At 50.6% G+C, this 18,067-nt stretch overlaps 1 protein-coding gene across 1 annotated transcript; it reads left to right on the top strand.

Annotated features, from left to right (window-relative positions):
- The first annotated feature begins 1,037 nt into the window (after positions 1 to 1,037).
- On the top strand, positions 1,038 to 11,185 carry RAB11B (RAB11B, member RAS oncogene family). Its single transcript, XM_016163085.2, has 5 exons — positions 1,038 to 1,172; positions 7,979 to 8,174; positions 8,958 to 9,151; positions 9,470 to 9,550; positions 10,115 to 11,185. Exons 1-5 carry the CDS (start codon positions 1,133 to 1,135, stop codon positions 10,258 to 10,260), a joined length of 657 nt encoding a protein of 218 aa, XP_016018571.1. The 5' UTR covers positions 1,038 to 1,132; the 3' UTR covers positions 10,261 to 11,185.
- The last annotated feature ends 6,882 nt before the right edge of the window (positions 11,186 to 18,067 follow it).

Consider the following 18,067-nt stretch of genomic DNA (forward strand, 5'->3'; position numbering starts at 1 on the left):
TGTGGGGATGGAGACACAGGAGAGGGAAAGAGTCCAAATTAGTGTCTGGAACTCCTCATGGACATCCTCCAGGAATGAGGTCTAGGAGGCAATATTAATTATAGTTATAATAGCTGGCACACAAACTCTGTGCTTACATTAGCCATCACATATGAAATATTTGAGCATTGGGAACACAGCAGTGATTGCGATACAGGCCCTACCCTATGGGGCTGATAATTCTGTTGACTTGGGATAGAAACTAAGTAGATTAATGGATCAAAATAATACATACTTTAAGGTTAGGTAATGATAAATCCGGAGGTGGGGTGTATGTGTATGAGTAATAAAATAGGGTATGGGGCAGAAAATGGGAGATCATGTTGGACAGAGGCTGAGTCCCAGTAAGGAGTTACAAATATTTGTTAAACAAAGACTTAATGACAGAAAGTGGATGGTTGATTTAGTATGTGTTTAGAGAAATGATCTATAGATAACCTCAATGGTTTCCATGAGGTGAGTTTCTTTCCTGTTACACAGAGGGTAGCTGAGGCAGAGGGTTAACCTAATGAGTTACCAAAATAGGGATGAAAACTGCAACCGAGAGACGAGAAGGTACCTCTAGGTGGAAAAGCCGCGCAGAGGTCCCTGGAAACGGTCATTAGTGAGAGCGGAGAGAGAGGGAACTGAGAGTGGCATGGACTGACCCATGACGTCATCAGGACGTTAACTACTGTAACATCACCTGGATGTAGCCCCATTTCCCTTCCCGGACAGGTCCTCCGTTAGTTCGGGACAGTCGGAATCAAGCCTCTCATTGGTTACTCGCCCCGTCAATTCGTTTCATTCTTCCAGTCTTCCGGCCCGCCTTCCTGAGCCCGCCTCTGATAGGCTGACGCAGCTGTCACTTCAGAAAGGTCCGCATTCCTTCCGCCTTTCTCCAGGAGACCGAGGGCGAGGTGGGTGGATCCCCGGCGTGCCCACCCCAGGAGCTCTGCTTCCAACTCTGATTGGCTGTTCTGGGTGCCGGTCTCTCTGCCACCCACCGCTGATTGGCCATCCGGCCGCCGCTCTGCGCGGCGCCGGCTCCGCCCCCGTCGGGTGTTTGTGGTGGGGCTGCGGAGTCGCCGATCCCGCCGGAAGCGCCAGGACAATGGGGACCCGGGACGACGAGTACGACTACCTATTCAAAGGTACGGCCGGTGAGGCACAGACGGATGAGGGGGCGGTGTCGAGGCGGTGGACAGACGGACCGAAGCAGCGCTCCAGGCCGCTGGGCCCCGGGCCGGAGCCCGGGGCTTAGGGCCCGGCGGGTCAGGCAGTTGGGAAGGCCGGGCAGGCTAGGCTTGGTCAGCTTTGGGCCGGAGTGCACGACCGTGCGGAACGGGCGGCCAAGAGGGGCCTGAAGGCCCTGCAGGAGCCGAGGCGGGACTGGAGCCCAGAAGGGGGTGGATCCCGGAGCGGTGGGACAGGCCGTTAGGGGCGGGGCCTCTGGAAGGGGCGGGGCAGCCCAAGGGTTTGCCTGGCCGGGTTGGGTGGAAAGCTCTATTGGTTGTGGGGGCGGGTGGATTGGAGGTGGGGCTAGAGTGCCGTGGGTGGGCGTGTCCAAGACGTAGGCGGTGCTCTTCGTGGAGTGGGCAGGCACATATTTGGTGGCGCTGCGACTGGAACCGAGCCCGGGGGGAAGGGTTGGACAATGCGGGTTGAAGTGTGTGATGGGGAGCCCTAGATTGGGGTGTAGACCCAGAATTCCATGGAGAGGGTCCCTAGTGGGGGAACTATGTGTGCTGGACCCAGGCCCCATGGAAAGCATTAGCAGTTAATCTTACTTCTTAGAATTCTTAATAGTAGTACCAAGTACCTACACTTTTCTAAGCACTTTACTCACGTAAATTCATTGAAATCCTCATCTCAACCCTGTGAGATCAATATTATCCAGCCTCTCTTTTTATGGACCTGGAAGCTGGGGCCCAGAGAGACAAGAATACAGTGAATAAGTGGTGGAGCGGCATTTGAACCCAGCGCAGCTGTGGGCTTTATCACTTATGGAGTATATCTGGGGAGCCTGTGGCCAGGATCTGAGACTGGAATGTCAGATCGCCTTCCCCAACATATGTACACTGATGGCTCAGGCCTGGGCCAAGCTGCCAGAGGGTTTTCCCTGCCAGAGGGACAGAGGGCTCTGGGAGCTATTGCTAGCCTGGGGACAGTTGGGGAGCTGCTTCACCCTGCCTTGCAAGCTGGGGAGACTCGCTGCACATCACAGGAGCCCTTCATTTCTCAGCTGAGCTGGTTTAGGGGTCACTGGCTTCACAGCACTTCTCCCAAGCTGGACTTTGGCCACTTCCCCTATTGTCTGTGCTGGGCTCCCTGGCAGACAGTGGCTGTCATTGACAGCTAACTCCTGGGCATGTTTTCCCTGCTGCCTTATATGTGACGGTCTGCCTCCCGCATGAGCTGTCAGCATCTTCCACTCTTAGGGGGTGCCAAGCTATCCCTGGGAGTGTGGTCTGTGTCTGGAGCTGGCCTTGGCTGATCATCCAACATCTCGGGGCCGGGGGACTGGGGACTTTGGAGATGTGGAGAGTGGGTGGAGCATTCCCTACCTGGGATATCCATGTGGTGAAAGGCTACTGGAAAGAGGGAGTGCCCATGCAAAGGTCCAGAGGCCTCCTGTAGCACCATTGGCTCTGGGAGCTGCCTGCAGGCTGATATGTCATTGGCAGGTGAGGCTGTGTAGTCAGCAGGCATCAGGACAAGGCCCTGGTGTTGATTGAGCCTTCTACTCTCACCTTAGGAGCAGTGGAAGCTCCGTCAGGGCTTTGGGGACTGATGACAGGTGGTCTGGACTCCAGTCCTGCTGCAGCTGGTGCCTGTCTTCTCAGCCTGCTCTGAGGTAGCTGCTCCAGGGTCAGGGCTGGGCACCTACCTGGACATGGCATTGCAGGGTAGGGGTCATTCCCCCAGTCACCCCGCTGCAGGTTTCTGTGATCATTCCTACTTGTTATTTTCAATTCTGTACTGTTATAAATAACCCAGTTCCAAGTGTTTTCATGAGTCATCTTTTGCCCTTTGGGTTATTTCCTTGAAGTATGTTCCCAGAAGTACCGTTATTGGGCAGTGGAGCATCTGTGGACTTCTCAGGACTCATCTCCAACCCACTTCTTGAAAACATGGATCCGGCTTCTGGAGCAACTGGCATTGGGAGGAGGGTACCCACTTGCTCTGCAGCCCTCCTCCACTGGCCTCCTTTTCTGAGTCCAGCAGGTGGCCTGCTGACTTTCTCAAGCTGAGTTGGAAGTGAAAATCTAACCCAGGAGGTTAGGATTCCCAAACTGGTCATCTGAGACCTCCCCTTCACACTTAACGTCTTGTTGGAGGACTCCCTCCCTGCATTATCCTTTACTGTTTGTCTAAATCCACTCAGGTTTTCATTCCCTCCCTTAAATAAGAAAACTCTTGTTTGGTTTTGGCAAATAAAGAAGAGAGGAAGGAAGCCAGCAGGCAGGCTAGCCACTACCGTCACATCTCTTGCCATAAATATGGGAGGTGGACAGAAACATGAATATACTGCATCCCTCCAGCCCTCCTGAGACCCTGTGTCCTGCAGAGGGTCAGGCCTGGGCATTAGAGAGACATCCAAGATATGGCTGCACCAGAAGGGTTAACAAAGGCCAACTTTCTCCCAGCCCTGCCACCTGGTGCAGAGATCCCTGTAGGAGAAAAGTGGGTAGCCATCCTCCTACCCCCCACCTTGTGCCCAACATCCCCCAAACTTTGGTCACCTTCCCCTGTCCCGGGTATGGAGGGGGCACACCTCCCACTTTGGGACACTGGCTGCCCCTTGTGCAGCCCTCCCACCAGTCTTGTTTGTTTTGGTAGCCACATCACATTGGCTCCCCAGACCTCCATAGCCAAGGCCACAGATTCCCCCAGGTGTTTTTCCCACGTGGTGTTTATTTTCCCTGCTGCATATTCCTCCCCTTCCCCAGGAGTGAGGTTGTTTATTTGTACCTAATTTTAGAGTCTCACATTTATCTTGCTAACATTTTATCCTGTCAACTGTGGGTCATTTTCCCAGCCTATCGATCAGTCCTTGGGGGCCGTCCTGATCTCTCCTCTGATGGACCGGGCTATGGGGTCCTCAGTGGGAGCAAGGGCCTCTGAGGCCTTCCCAGAGCCCCTGGCCACTCATCTGGCCTGTGAGGACATGGCGGTGTGGGGAGCTTCCACGGTGGCACAGGGCCCTATCCTCTGGGTTGTGTCCATCCTACCCCATCTATGAGTCCTTTTGGGAAAAGGGACAGGAGAGTGTAGCACCTGGCTCTGGGAACTAGGCCAGCTCAGGTGCTCACCCCTCTCTACTAAGTGCTCCCAAGGTAGCCTCCTGTCTCTGCAGCCTGGGCAGGACCCCACCAGGCCTGCTGGTCTGGGGACCGGAGCATACCATCTTCTACCATTGGGAATGGCAGTCCTGTCATCTGCTCTCTGATTCCCTAGGGAATAGCTGTGCCAAGAGTGCCCCCAGGTGCTGGTCCCTGGGGTCTGAGGTGATCAGGGCCCTTTTCCTGAAAGAGAGGTGGGGTCCTGTCCTGCCTGGACTTGAGGAGCCTGCCTCCCACCCAGTGGCCACTCACTCTGCCTAAGCATCTGAGTGTGGGCCCCTGAAATGCTGCTTTGTCATGGGGCAGACCAGAGGACCCAGGCCTTCAAGAGATGCCAGCTCTTTGTTTTTGCCAGCTGGGCTTGCCTTCCCTGACAGCCAACTGGCCTGTCCAGGGAGGCCATCTCCTAACCAGTGGTGCCACCAACTTCTGTGGAAATGCTGGAGGCCGTGTCCTCAAGGGCCCTTTATTTTCCTAAGACAACAGATCACTTGTGCCTTTGACAATGCCATTCTCCTTCCCAACATATGTGCAAGGCCAGCCCGACCCCTGCCTTTTTGGCTGGCAACCTATTTGTATTGGGCACCTGTGCCAGGGAGTGCCCAGGCAGCCTGGACTTCCCGCCATCATTTGGGCAGTGGCTGTTGGCCCTTGTCTTGTTCTGGCCTTCACTGTTCTCACAGGGTGACTTGGGCTAGAGGAATTGGTCACTCTGGGTTAAGTGTTCCCAATTGTATAAGGGGACTGGTAATAAGATATTTGTCTCTAGGATGGCCCTGAGAACTCAATAATAAAGCTTTTAGAGCTAGGCCTGGCCTGCGGAGCTGAGGAAATTGTTGGCTGCGCCAGGGCAGAACTGGTGGGGCTAAGGGGAATCTCGGCTCTGGGACAGGCCGGGAAGGATGTGAGGTGGTGGAAGGTACAGGGCAGGGCTTAAACGGGATTCTCCTCATTTCCTTTTCGATTTCTGAGGATGTGAGAACTGAACAAAAACCCTGGCCTTGGCCAGGTTCCTGTGGCCGCCGCGGGAAGGAGGTAAGGGGTTGGGGGTGTAGATAGTGGGCCCCACAGTCGGTTCAGCCTGGCCCCACATGGTCTGGGAGCTGACTTGCGGCCCTGCCAGCAGGGTTGGGCACCCTTGGCCCTGGACTGCAGGTCTGTGTTCATCTCTACCTGTTTTCCACCATTCTCTGAAATCAAGACTCTGGCGTTGTTGTCACAGGTCTTGTGGGCCAGGCCACATGGTGGTTTAGGGAGCGAGGAGGCCTGAACCAAGGTATTTCGAAGGATGAGCAGGACTTTGCTGGCTACTCTAGGGGGTCAGAACGTTATTGGTGTTGGAAGAGGGGGAGGATGAACTCACACCCCGAGCACAGCCGCGGACCTAGAAAACCTGGTTTCAAATCCTCCCAGACCACTTTTGAGCTGCATGGCCCTGGTGAGCATGGTTGGGAAATGGGAGCGAGCCTGCTCAGACCCCGGCTGTGCTATCTTCTGCTCACTATGTGCCTTCTCTGTAGCCCCTATCTGCACCTTAGTTTCCTTACCTGTAAAATGGGTTACGTGAGGTTTATGTGAGGTGATGCTCTCTCAGCATAGACTCATTAATATTGTTCTTGTTATTATTTTTGGCTCTGAAGCATCGGCCAGCCCAGAGAGGTGCTGGGTTGTGAGGGGTGCCCCTTCCCCTGGCACCTAAGGATGGTGACCTGAGTGTCCTTCGAGTGAAGCAAAAGGTGGGCCTGGGAGGCTCCACAGCCGCTTTATTGTTTTTTTGTTGTTGTTGTTTATTTTGTCCTGTGTGCTGGGTCCCATTGCAGATCCTGGGGATACAGCAGGGAACCAGCTGATCAGAGGTCCCTTCATTGAGGCAGATTAGCGAAAAACAAACAAGTGAAACCTGGCCAGTTTGAAAGGGTGGGGAGAGCTGTGGAGGAAAGGCAGGGGAGGAGAGTAGGGAGTGTAGAGGGGAGCGGGGTTTTAAGCGATCGGCTGGGAGGGCCTTCTTGATCAAGGCACCACACAGGAGTTGAGGGTAGGAACCACATGGGTACCTGGGGGAGAACATTCCAGGCAAAGGGCAGCATATACCTGCACATCTCCCAAATCCCAACAAGGAAGCCCATGTTGCAGGAATAGAGTGAACAAGAGGAGGGAGAGAAGATGAGGGCGAGGAGAGTACAGGGGCAGGTGGTGAGGACCTTGTGGGCTTGCTGGAGGACTTAGGCTTTTACCCTGAGGGAGGTGGGAGCCCTGGAGGGCTGTGGGCAGAGGAGGAACAGGCCCCACCTCAGGTGCCTACAAATGCCCTCTCGTGGCTGCTGTAGGGAGAACGTCCTATTGATTGGAGATAACAGTGAACTCAGGGACACCAGGGAGGATCCTGGCCAAGCAACCTGGGGAGAGATGGTGGCAGCCTTGACTAGGGTTAGGGCAGTGAAGGTGGTAAGAAGCGGGGGGGAATCTGGACGTGTACACATAACATTTTTAATTGGGGAGAAACTTTTCATTAGGGCCAAGGGTGACCAAGCCTGTAGCCCCCATGGCCCTCTTCTGGACAGACCCACCCTTGCGTGCCAGAGCCCAAGGCCCACATTTGGGGATGCATGTGGTTTTCAGCTGGGGCATCTAGTCAAACTGTTGGGTGTTGTTCCTTCTGCACTGCACACACACCCGTGCACATATGTGCACATATGGTACGAGTCTCCACTGGTATGCCCTGGGTCTGAGGCTGGCCCTCCTGGGCCCAGGCTGATCCTGGACCATCTCTCGTGGCTCCACCCCTAAAGGAAGAGACCCACCGGGCCTGCTCTGCCCTGCTCAGGAGGGCTCTGGTCTGGACATCTCTGCAGGGCAGTCCAACCCTGGAGGTATGGTGATGGGGTGGCGGGATGCAGGCTCATGCATGGATGAGTTGGCTGTGCTGGGCTGAATGTGGTTTGCTTGCACAACATGAGGAAGCAGCGGGGTGGGCATGGGGCATAAGCCTTTTCATCCTGGATTACCTAAAACCCCAGAGCCAGCCCCGTGTAGGTAGGAACCTGGCAGAACAGTAGTAGTAATTGTTCTCTCATTTGTCTTATCGAACTGAATGCTGGCTGAGTTCCAGTCTTTCAAGCTCTTGTGTCCCCTGCCCCGAAGTGGCTCTCGTTCCTATCTTTTCATACCTGGAAAAGGCAGCCCAGAGAGGTTAAGCGACTTGCCCATGATCGCCCCACCCAGGAGCTTGCTCGGGCCACCAGGTTACGGTGGAGGTTTAGAGGTTGATGGGTCCCCAAGCCTCCTGTCTGCCGAGATTCCTGAGTTCCTATGCCCCAGTTGGGACAGCCCTCTCTGCTCTGAAGGACCAGACATAGGCAGAGGTGTTCTGCCCTCTGTAGTGGGTGTCTTCTGCTGTTGGCTTCTGTACCGGGAAAGGTGGAATCTTGGGCAGGGAGCTCCAGGGCAGCTCTGACTCCACCCTGTTGTTGGCTGTCACCTGTCTGCAGCACCCTCAGCACCACTGTGAAGGGTCTGTCTGCAAGTGGATGTAGGTAGTGCGTGGGTCTTGTCTTGGGGGTGCTGCCCTGCTCTGGCCCACGGAGCCTCATTTATATTCCTCCCCACCCCGACAGTGGTGCTCATCGGGGACTCAGGCGTGGGGAAAAGCAACCTGCTGTCCCGTTTCACCCGCAACGAGTTCAACCTGGAGAGCAAGAGCACCATTGGAGTGGAGTTCGCCACCCGCAGCATCCAGGTGGACGGCAAGACCATCAAGGCACAGATCTGGGACACCGCTGGTCAGGAGCGCTACCGCGCCATCACCTCTGCGTGAGTGGTGGGGACGGGGAGATGCAGGAGGAGAAGGGAAGAGGACAGCCTGAGAACGGGGTGGAAGGACAATACTCCTAGCAGCTGTGGGACCCTCAGGAAGACCAGTACCCACTCCTGACCATACTGTGACCTCTGGTGGGCATGTCCCACGGCCCCTCTGACCTCTGGAGTCCTTCTGAGGCATTGGAGCTTTGCTGAGTGCTAGTTGTATAGTGAGGGCTGTTATCCAGGCCTGGCGTGAGCCAATCTGCCCGCCTTCTAGCCCTGCCTGCTTGGTCCTCCCTGCCTGGCCATGTTCCCAGTCTTCCTCTTCCCTCAGCTCCCCATGGGTATGCAGCCATCAGGACGCACTCGCACTCCCTTCTCTGAGGCCCCTCCCAACCACCCTGCCCTTCCCCCCATCAGTCACTTGCTGGTCTCTGAATGCCCTCCACTGAGGCCTAGTCACCTCCCCATCTCCTTAATCTCTCAGGGTCTCAGTGGTAGGCCAGGGTGTAGCAGGCATCGGAGTGGTTGCCCAGCAGCAGCCCTTTTCCTGCACAGGTGCTGTTTCCTTCTCCCTTCTCAGTGGCTGACCTTGTGGGTGTCTTCTGACTTCCTCCTCAGGCCCCTACAGTCCTGAGCTGAATCTGGGACGCGGAGCCCTCCCTTGAGACCACGATGGCGGCCCCTCAACTGGGCTCTGCGTGGGCCCAGGAGCCACTGCCCACAGAGCCTGGGGGGCCCCCGTGGGGCACTGGAGGGCAGCTCACGCCTAGGCCCTGCCCCCTGTCCCTGCAGGTATTACCGTGGAGCAGTGGGAGCATTACTGGTGTATGACATCGCCAAGCACCTGACTTACGAGAATGTGGAGCGCTGGCTGAAGGAGCTGCGGGATCACGCTGACAGCAACATTGTCATCATGCTGGTGGGCAACAAGAGTGACCTGCGCCACCTGCGGGCTGTGCCCACTGACGAGGCTCGTGCCTTTGCAGGTGAGTTCCTACCAGCTAAGAGGAGTTTCACTTGGGGCCAAGGCCTCCTGCAGGGCCCAGCTCCTAACAGCAGGACTGTGACTAAGGCAGTGGAGAAGTATTTGAAAGGCAGTTAGCTCCTTCCAGGCCCCTCTCACTTTCCCTGGCCATGTGCATGCCTGCAGTGCCAGCCTCCCCTCCCTGAGAAGTGGGCATCAGTTCTACTCCTCTGTCCCCAGCCCTTCACTTCCTGGACCATGTAGGGGGCAAGGCAGGTGGGGTGCCTGAGAGGGTACAGGGAAGCTCCTGCTCAGCTGGGTAGTGTTCTGTCTGTTCCAGAGAAGAACAACCTGTCCTTCATTGAGACCTCAGCCTTGGACTCCACCAATGTGGAAGAAGCTTTCAAGAACATCCTCACAGGTGCTCCCAGGGCCCAAGGGGGTGGCATGGGAAGGGCGCCAGCTACTCTGGTCGCACACTCTCAAATGCAGCCCCTGAGTCTTCATCCCTTAAACTTGCCGTTCAGTTCAGACAGGAGGACAGGCATGGCACCCTACACGACATCAGGCCAGATCCTGCCCCTGCTGGCACTTGGGATCCAGAGATTCCTTGACTCAGCTCCTGTGGGTGGGTCCTGCCATGGCTCCAGCAGGGAACAGCCAGGTGGGGAGGCAGGTGGCCTTGGGCCCAGAGCCCCTGGGTTTCCAGGAGTTTATTCTGAGGAGGAGGCTGTCTCTGACATTGAAGAAGAGGCCTGGGCAGGGGGTGGCCTCTGTGGCTAAAGTGGGTCTCGCCCTTGCTGAGTGCACGGGAAGCACCCTCATGTCATCGGAAGCAGGTAGGGCACAATGGGGATCCTTGGGAGGGGCCCTGGACACAGCTTCAGGGGCGTTCCCCAAAGGCGGCGACGTCCAGGTGAATCCTGCAAACAGTCACTGCAAGTGGGAGCACATAGGGCGCTCATCACGTGTCTCCCCATTGCAGAGATCTACCGTATTGTGTCACAGAAGCAGATTGCAGATCGCGCAGCACACGACGAGTCCCCCGGCAACAATGTGGTGGACATCAGCGTGCCACCCACTACCGACGGACAGAAACCGAACAAGCTGCAGTGCTGCCAGAACCTGTGACCACCCTGCGCCTCATTCGAGTGTGCGTGCACGTCCTCGTCCTCTGCCCGCCCCTCACCGCGCTGTCCTCTCTGCCCTGACCCTCTCTGCCCCTCTGTGACCTCGGCTCCCACTCGCCCATTGAGTTCCATACAGTCAGCTGGGGCTTAGGAAGAACAGGAGTCAAGCGATACCTCTTGTCCCCCGCATCCCTGGAAAGCTCAAAGCCCCAGCTGCTTCACCTGCTCTTCTTGGGTCCCAGGGGGCCTCTGGGCAGAGCGGGGAGGGTGGCAGGATGGACAGGGCCAGCCAGAGGCAAGAGGATGGACACAATGAACAGGCTTCTTCATTTTTCACAGTAGGCTTCAGGGAGCAATTGCCTCCTCCCGCTGACCAGTTGGCCCAGCTGGCCCTTGTTCACACCCAGAAACCCCTTGTGGGCTGAAGCCTGAAGAGCAGGAAACCAGAGATCTGGGGCAGGCAGATACAGGCTCCAGGCATCCCTTCCCCACGCACAGCCAGCACCGGCACACATCTTTGACCTCTGGCCTCTTCCATGCGTGCGTGCGTGCCTGCGTGACTCCAGCTCCTGCCTGTAGGTTTATGCTGGGAGAAGAACCTCTCCCCATCTCCTCTCCTTTTTGCACGCAGCGCACTCCCCACCCCTTCCTGTGCCCTCTCCTCTGTCTTGTCTCCCTGTCTGGTCAGGAACCTGTTTGCAAGTGAAGCAATATCTCCATGTTTTGTATATACAACCGCTCTTGTAGCCTTTGGTTTTTTGTTATTGTAGAGAAACACAGATTCTTTATACACTTTGTAAGATTGACGCCAAACCCCAGCTGTCAGATCTCTTATTCTTCCTGTGACCCCTGCACTGTTGCCCCGATGCCTCATTTCTCTGACCCGTTACTAAAATGTATAATCCAACTTCCTGGACAGAAACCTGCCACTGCGCCTTTGTCTTCTTTCTCCCTACCAGGTGGCCACCCCTAAGCCAGGCCCCTTGCACGTGTCATGCAGTGCGCCCTGTCCCACCCAGCTCAGCCTTACAGGGAGCTAGAAGACCAGGCCTGAGCCCCCATCCAGGACCATGTGGAGGCACCCTGAGATGACTGTGGGGTCTCAGGGTGGGTAAGGGTAGAGTGACAGGGGGTCAGGGAAGGCCTAGTGGGGTTGACATTAAACTCCCTGGCACTGGGGCTACTAGCTCTGGGACTTCAGGACAGCCCTCCAGGAGGGAATGGACTGTGCCCACTGCTCCAAATTCTCAACCCTGTGCCCTGGACTGCTCAGTGCTTCCATCTACTCCCTAGCTGGCCACCACCTCACCTAGGGTCTCAGCAAGGACTGATAAGAGGGGCTGGCCCAAGAGATGTTGGCAATACCAGCCCCACCCCCGCTCTATCCTAGACTTACCTCTGAGGAGGGCCCAATTGGACACTGGTGGCAGAGGGAAGGCAGGTGCCTGAGGTTCCTCTGCTTTTCTGCCACCCCTCTGCTTCCCCCAGCCTTAGGCAGGGCTGGCCTAAAGGCCAGTTCCCACAGTGGAGGGAGAGGTGGCGGTGTGGCCAGCTCTCCCTGTGCTGAGCACAGGACTCAGTATATGTCCCCTCTCACCTGAGTGCCAGCAGCTGTGTTAGAAGCTCCAGCCTCAGGGTAAAACCACTTGTGCACTAGACCCCTAGGAGAGACACCAGAGGGGGATCCACATCCTCTTGATTCCAGGCTCTGCCTGCCCTGCCAGAGGGATGGGCAAACCCAGAAGCTCCTCTGGAAGAATTCCGAGTTGAAGGTGCTATTCTGATAGGGGAGTCGGGGTGAACCGTGGCACATGCTCGGGGCCAAGGAGCACCCAGGGTGGGGAATCTGGTGAGGTACACTCATTTACACGGATCCTGGGGGTGCTGACTCCCTTGGCTTTGGGCAGGGTGGAATGTGGAAAGGGCACAGGGTCAGCAGAGGCTTCAGGAAGGCCAGGTAAAGCAACAAGCACCCAGGAGGGTTTCAGGCAGTCAAAGATCCAATCTTTCTGGAGCCTCAGGCCCTGAGCACATACTGGTGAGTGAGACCAGCATGACTGTCCCCTTGGGGGTGAGAGTCCAGTGCTATTTCAGTTATTCTAGGATAGAGCTGGGGTGGGGCTGGTATTGCCAACATCAGTTATTCTAATTTCAGCATGCTCCCTTTATGCCAGGCACTGTTCTGAAGGTTTTGTTTGTTTGTTTGTTTACGGTAAAATACACATAACATAAAATTTACCATCTCCACCATTTTTAAGTGGTCAATTCAGTGGCATTAAGTACGTTCTCATTGTTATGCACCGTCACCAGCATCCATCACCAGAACTTTCTCATCTTGCCAAAATGAAGCTGTGTCCCTATGAAACACTAGCTTCCCCCAGCCCCTGGCAGCCACCGTTTGCTTTGTCTCTATGAATTTGTCAATGTAAGAACATCCAAACCTGTGGAGGATTTTTACAAAAATTTATTTGCGCCAAAGAATACACCTGGAAGAAACCTCACCAGACTTAGAAAAGTGCTTCAGAGAATAAGTTTGCAGTTATCTTTTATACATTTGAGATTAAGGAAGGCACATAAGGAGGATTACAAGAAGGTGGGAAAAGGTAAAATGGTGATTGGATTACAGGATAGTAAGATTATGTGTTCTCTTGCAAGCTTTAGGAGAGGTGGGAAAGGGGGCGTTTCAAAGATGCACAGAAGCAATGGGCAGGTCTCGCTTAAGGCAAACAACCTTTTACTGAAAAGGCACATGCTTGGGGCCTGACTACCCACCATGACCTGCTCAGTTAGGAATTTATGGTCAAATCACCCTGTGGGTTACTTTTCATAAAACTCCCTTTTTTTGGTCCACAAATTTGACAACTCTCGGGACTTTGTAATGAATGGAATCGTACAGTATTTGTCCTTTTGTGACCAGTTTCTTTCACTGAACATAATGTACTCGGGTCCCAGCCATACAATAGCATGTGTTAAGATATCCTTTTTTAAGGCTAAATATTCCATTTTGTGGATAGAGCATGTTGTGTTTATCTATCATCCATCTAGTCGCTTCCACCTTTTGGGTATTGTGCATAATGCTGGTATGATTCTGGGTGTGTGAGTATCTGTTAGAGTCCCTACTTTTCATTTGAGTTGATGCCCAGAAGTGGAATTGCTAGATCACATGATAAATTCTGTGTTTAATTTTTTGAGGAACTGTTAGCCTAAAGAAATTATGAAACAGAACACGGTTCCACATGTCTTTTACATGTCATTATTTAGTAGTCACAGCAACCCTAGGAATGGGTGTAATTTATCAGTCCTGATTTAGAGATGGGAAACAGAGGTCAGTGACCTACCCAGGATCTCACAGTTAGAAGCAAGCAGGTTTTCACCCCAGAGCTGCATTCATGACCACTAAGTTTAGGGCTTCTCCCAGTGTTTGTCGAGTGCTCACTATGTGCCAGGAAGCCCTAACAATTGAAGCAAATGCCCAAATAAAACACTGGCAAAAAGTATACCAAAATTTAAAAATTTTTTAATTAAAAATTTTTTACTATGGAAAATTTTAGACATGTTAAAGTGGAGAGAATGTAGACAACAACAACAAAAAAATCGGTTCTGTAGAAAGTCACCTACCTCACAGGGTCATCAGATCATAAATTCCTAACTGGGCAGGTGGGTTATGGGGGTAGTAATGCCCTAGGCACATGACTTTTTAGTAAAAGGTTTATCTTTGCCTTAAGCGAGCCCAGTCCCTTGTGCATCTAGGTTAACACACTTTGAAATGCCCCCTTTTAGACCCCTCTTTCTAAGGTGTGAACACCCTTTCAGACCCTACCATCTAAGACATAACCACCCTCAAGAGAGCAAATGATCATCCTCACCTTGCTTTCTCACACCTCCATGTAATCTTCCTTACATTCCCTCTTTAATTTCAAATGCACACACACACAAAACTGAAATTTGTTATTCTGAACATTTGAGATCTTGCTCCCCAGTATATGTCATCAGTTTAGCTCAGATAAACTCATAAAAATTCTCCACAGGTTTGGATGTTTCTGACATTGAATGAACCCCTATATACCATTACCCAACTTCAACCAATCTGGTTTCACCTATTACCCTCCCATTGGCAAATCTGGAAATATTTCTGTATGCATCTCGAAAATACAGTTTTTTTTTTCGGGGGGGGGAGGGGGTAACATAACCTCAATACTATTATTACATATAAAGAAATGAACAATAATTTCTTAATATCATATCTAGCAAGTGTACGCGTCTCCCTGTCTTAAAATTTTTAATGATTTTTATTTTTAAGAAATGAGTCATTTTTATTGTAGTTTCTCAGTATGAATTTTTCTGATGGCTTCCCTATGGTGTCTTGTTGCTTTTTAAAAATTTAAGATAAAATTCTCATAACATAAAATTCACCGTTTTAAAATGTACATGTAGTATTTAGTATATTTAGTATTGTTGTAGCCGCCAGCCCATGAAAGACACACAGACCACCAGAACTCAGTGAATTATAGGAAACACTCTTTATTCAGCCAGCTGGGTCTGCCAGGGGTACGCAGACCCCAAATTAAGCAGCCCCGAAATGTAGAGGTACAGGGTTTTTAAGCCCCAAATCCCATTCTTCATTCTGTCTAAACAGAAAGGTCTATTTTTCTCTTCACTACCTGTCGACCCACAGGTCGGGTGTGCAAGTGGGGGTGAAGAAGCAGAAAGCTTATTGTTGGAATGTTATATTCTTATGGGTGACAGCGTATGTTCCCATGGACATAGCCAAGCAGTAATTTTCCAGCCAGCACAGTATATTTAGGTATTTAGTATATTTGCAAGGTTGTGTAACCTTCATTATCTAATCCAGAACTTTTCAGCACTCCCCAAAAGAAACCCAGTATCCACTAAACAGTCACTCCCATTTTCCCTCCCCCAGCCCCTGGCAGCCATTAATCTGCTTTTTCTCTTATAAACCTATGGTGTAATTTAACATATCCCTTTTGCCCCAGGACTTCCTGTATGTAAATTGATAGATCTAGAAGTCGATCATATTGAGTACCTCATAGGCTATGTCCTTTGGAACACTAGAAGGCAGATAGTGTCAGCGTAGTTTCTTATTTGTGATAGATTTGTAACCCATTAGGGGCTACAAAATGCTGCTCAAATTCTATCCCATCCTCGTTCATTTCTGAAATACATCTATAAAGAGAAATTTCCCCTCATCTATGTTTTTATACTGAGATACAGATTAAATATTTAATTCTTTGTTTATCAATTTTCTAATGTCATAACTTTCAAGATTTTGAGTTGGTTCCTAAGTAGCCTTCAAAGGTAACCAATTATTATTATTTTTTTAAGTTCAAATTTATGTATTTAGCCCCTTTGTTGGGGCCAGGGTTTCAACCAGTGTGCGCAGTGGGAGTGGAATTGAGCAGGGGCAGTCTATCTGGGGCTGAGCCTTGGCCAGTGTATCAAACTCCTGAGGTAGGGGGATGGAAATATGAGTAAATTCACTTAATATCCTGGGAGCCAGGTTTCTCACATTCAGAGAAGTTAAAAATGTGTAAAGGAGCTGGGATAAATCTCAATGTTGGATTAGAACTAGTATTGGTGTGCATTCATGGTTTTAATGTTAAGTACATGTCTGTATATAGGTACATACATACACATGTATTATGATGAGAGAATCAGGAATCAATGATACCGTGGTAGTGATGCAGAATGGGGCAAACTCCTCAAAGTTGGGACTCAAGTCCTGCACTGAGGGAGAAGGAGGATCCTTGACTGTGTGCAGGGAAGAATTCAAGCACACACCAGAGTTGAGACAAAAGGAAAGTTTATTATTAGAGAAGGAATAATACTCCACAGACAAGGCCTGATCTCTCAGAGACAGAGAATGAGTGAGACCTCAAGTATAAGAGGAATTCAGTTTATATGTGATCCTTAGTTTCTGTGAATTACAGTTTAAAGATTTTGTTTCCCTATTTTCCTTTCATGGTATGAGTATACAGCATGAAAGGTATGGGTATGCTGCATGAAAGGCGTTAGCAATCTCAGCTTTTGTTTTATTGATTCCCCATGGTCTGGCCATAGAGAATGAATGCTTGGATTTATTTTGCGTAGGGTACAACTTACAGACTGTTTTACTCTTTTCCTTTCATGGTATGGGTAAATAGTTTGTTTTGTAATGCCAGCAGGAATCTTCTTTTGTTCAGTAGGCTTCCCTTGGTCTGGCAGCACATTGCAGGCTCTGAATACAGCTTGGTTTAATATTTAGTTCTCATTCCTTTTCCCTATACCAGTAGAAATGAGCACACCTAGCACTAAGATCTTGGTTTCTAAATATCATTCCCCACTAAAAGGAACCAGGGCTCCTTGGAGAAGTGGTTGATTTCAGAGCTGGGGCAGGGAGAAAGTCAAGAAAACGACCCCCTGGAACATCTTGCTGATCTAGTAAGTAAGGAAGTCCTCAGTCAGAATTAGAAAGATTATTTAGCAACCATTATATGATAAAAGAGACAGGCATTGATAACCCCTCCAGGATGCCCCTTTCTTCCTGCCTTGATTGAGGATGTAATGCCTGGAGGCACAACAGCTCTCTTGTTACCATGAGAAAAATGCCAAGACAACACAGAATCATAGACCAAGCCAATGCCAGCAACCATCCTCCTCCAGAATTCTTGTAATACAAAACTCTCTTAAAAATAACTAAAAAAAATTTAAAAAATTAAACAAAAAAATGCCCACAAAACCTTTGTTGAAGCTGACAACAATAAAAATTGATTCAGGCAAGTGTGATCAATGAATATTAAAATTGATGGGTAGAGGTTTGCTGAGGAATGAAATGTTTAATTAGTTTTAAAGTATTTTCCCATAAAGCACTTATTAACGTGTGGCATACTGATCACACTGGAGAAATTTGGCAGACTTAACCAAGTTAGCATAATTGTTGATGGAAGAAACCAACATTCTGTGCCTCCTGATGTATACACTGGGAATACAATCACTTGTGTGGCTCCTGTTTCAAATGTATAAACCATGAGGAAATGTTAGACAAACACCAATGGAGAGCCTTCCTGTAAAATAGCTGATAATCTTCAAAAGTATCAAGATCATGAAAGACAAGGAAAGATTGAAAAACAGTTCTTGAATATGAAACTGTGAATGAGATTTGAGAATTACATGGTAATATTGGATCAATATTAATTTCCTGATTTTGAAAATTGTACTGCAATTATGTGGAAGAGTGTGCTTAATATACACTGACATATTAAGGATTTATGAGACACCATTTATGTACCTGATACTCAAAGGATTCACAGATCTTAACAACTAGAGAATCTGGGCAAAAGGCTTATGGGAGCTTTGTGCATTATTTCTGTTACTTTTATGTATTTTTGACATTATTTTAAGATAAAAAATTAAAAAACCCAAATACATAAATTTAAACATTTGGTATGTTTTGATCTGCAATCATTATTCTTAATGAAGTCCAAATTATCCAATTTGTTGTCAATGGAAGCTGCTTCTGGTTGGTCCCCATTGACAGTACCTTACTAGGTAATGTCTATCTATCTATCTATCTATCTATCTATCTATCTATCTATCTATCTATCTAGGTGATAGCAACCTTTGGTTGACCTCTCAGTTTGCAAGGACCTTGTCAGCTTACAATTCCTTATATTTTATTTTTTTACATCTACAGCACCTGGTCTTCCTAGGTGTTCTCCCATTCAAGTACTAACCAGGTCGGACCCTGCTTAGCTTCTGAGATCAGACGGGATTGGGCTTGTTTAGGATGGCATGGCCATAGACTAGAAAAT

Source organism: Rousettus aegyptiacus, unplaced genomic scaffold, assembly GCF_014176215.1.
Source record: "Rousettus aegyptiacus isolate mRouAeg1 unplaced genomic scaffold, mRouAeg1.p scaffold_m13_p_16, whole genome shotgun sequence".
In the NCBI taxonomy this organism is placed as follows: domain Eukaryota; kingdom Metazoa; phylum Chordata; class Mammalia; order Chiroptera; family Pteropodidae; genus Rousettus; species Rousettus aegyptiacus.

Coding starts and splice junctions, on each gene's coding strand:
- RAB11B (XM_016163085.2), top strand. CDS start 1,133: ATGGGGACCCGGGACGACGAGTACGACTACCTATTCAAAG. Junction 1,173..7,978: donor GTACGACTACCTATTCAAAG/GTACGGCCGGTG, acceptor CCACCCCGACAG/TGGTGCTCATCGGGGACTCA. Junction 9,152..9,469: donor CGAGGCTCGTGCCTTTGCAG/GTGAGTTCCTAC, acceptor TGTCTGTTCCAG/AGAAGAACAACCTGTCCTTC.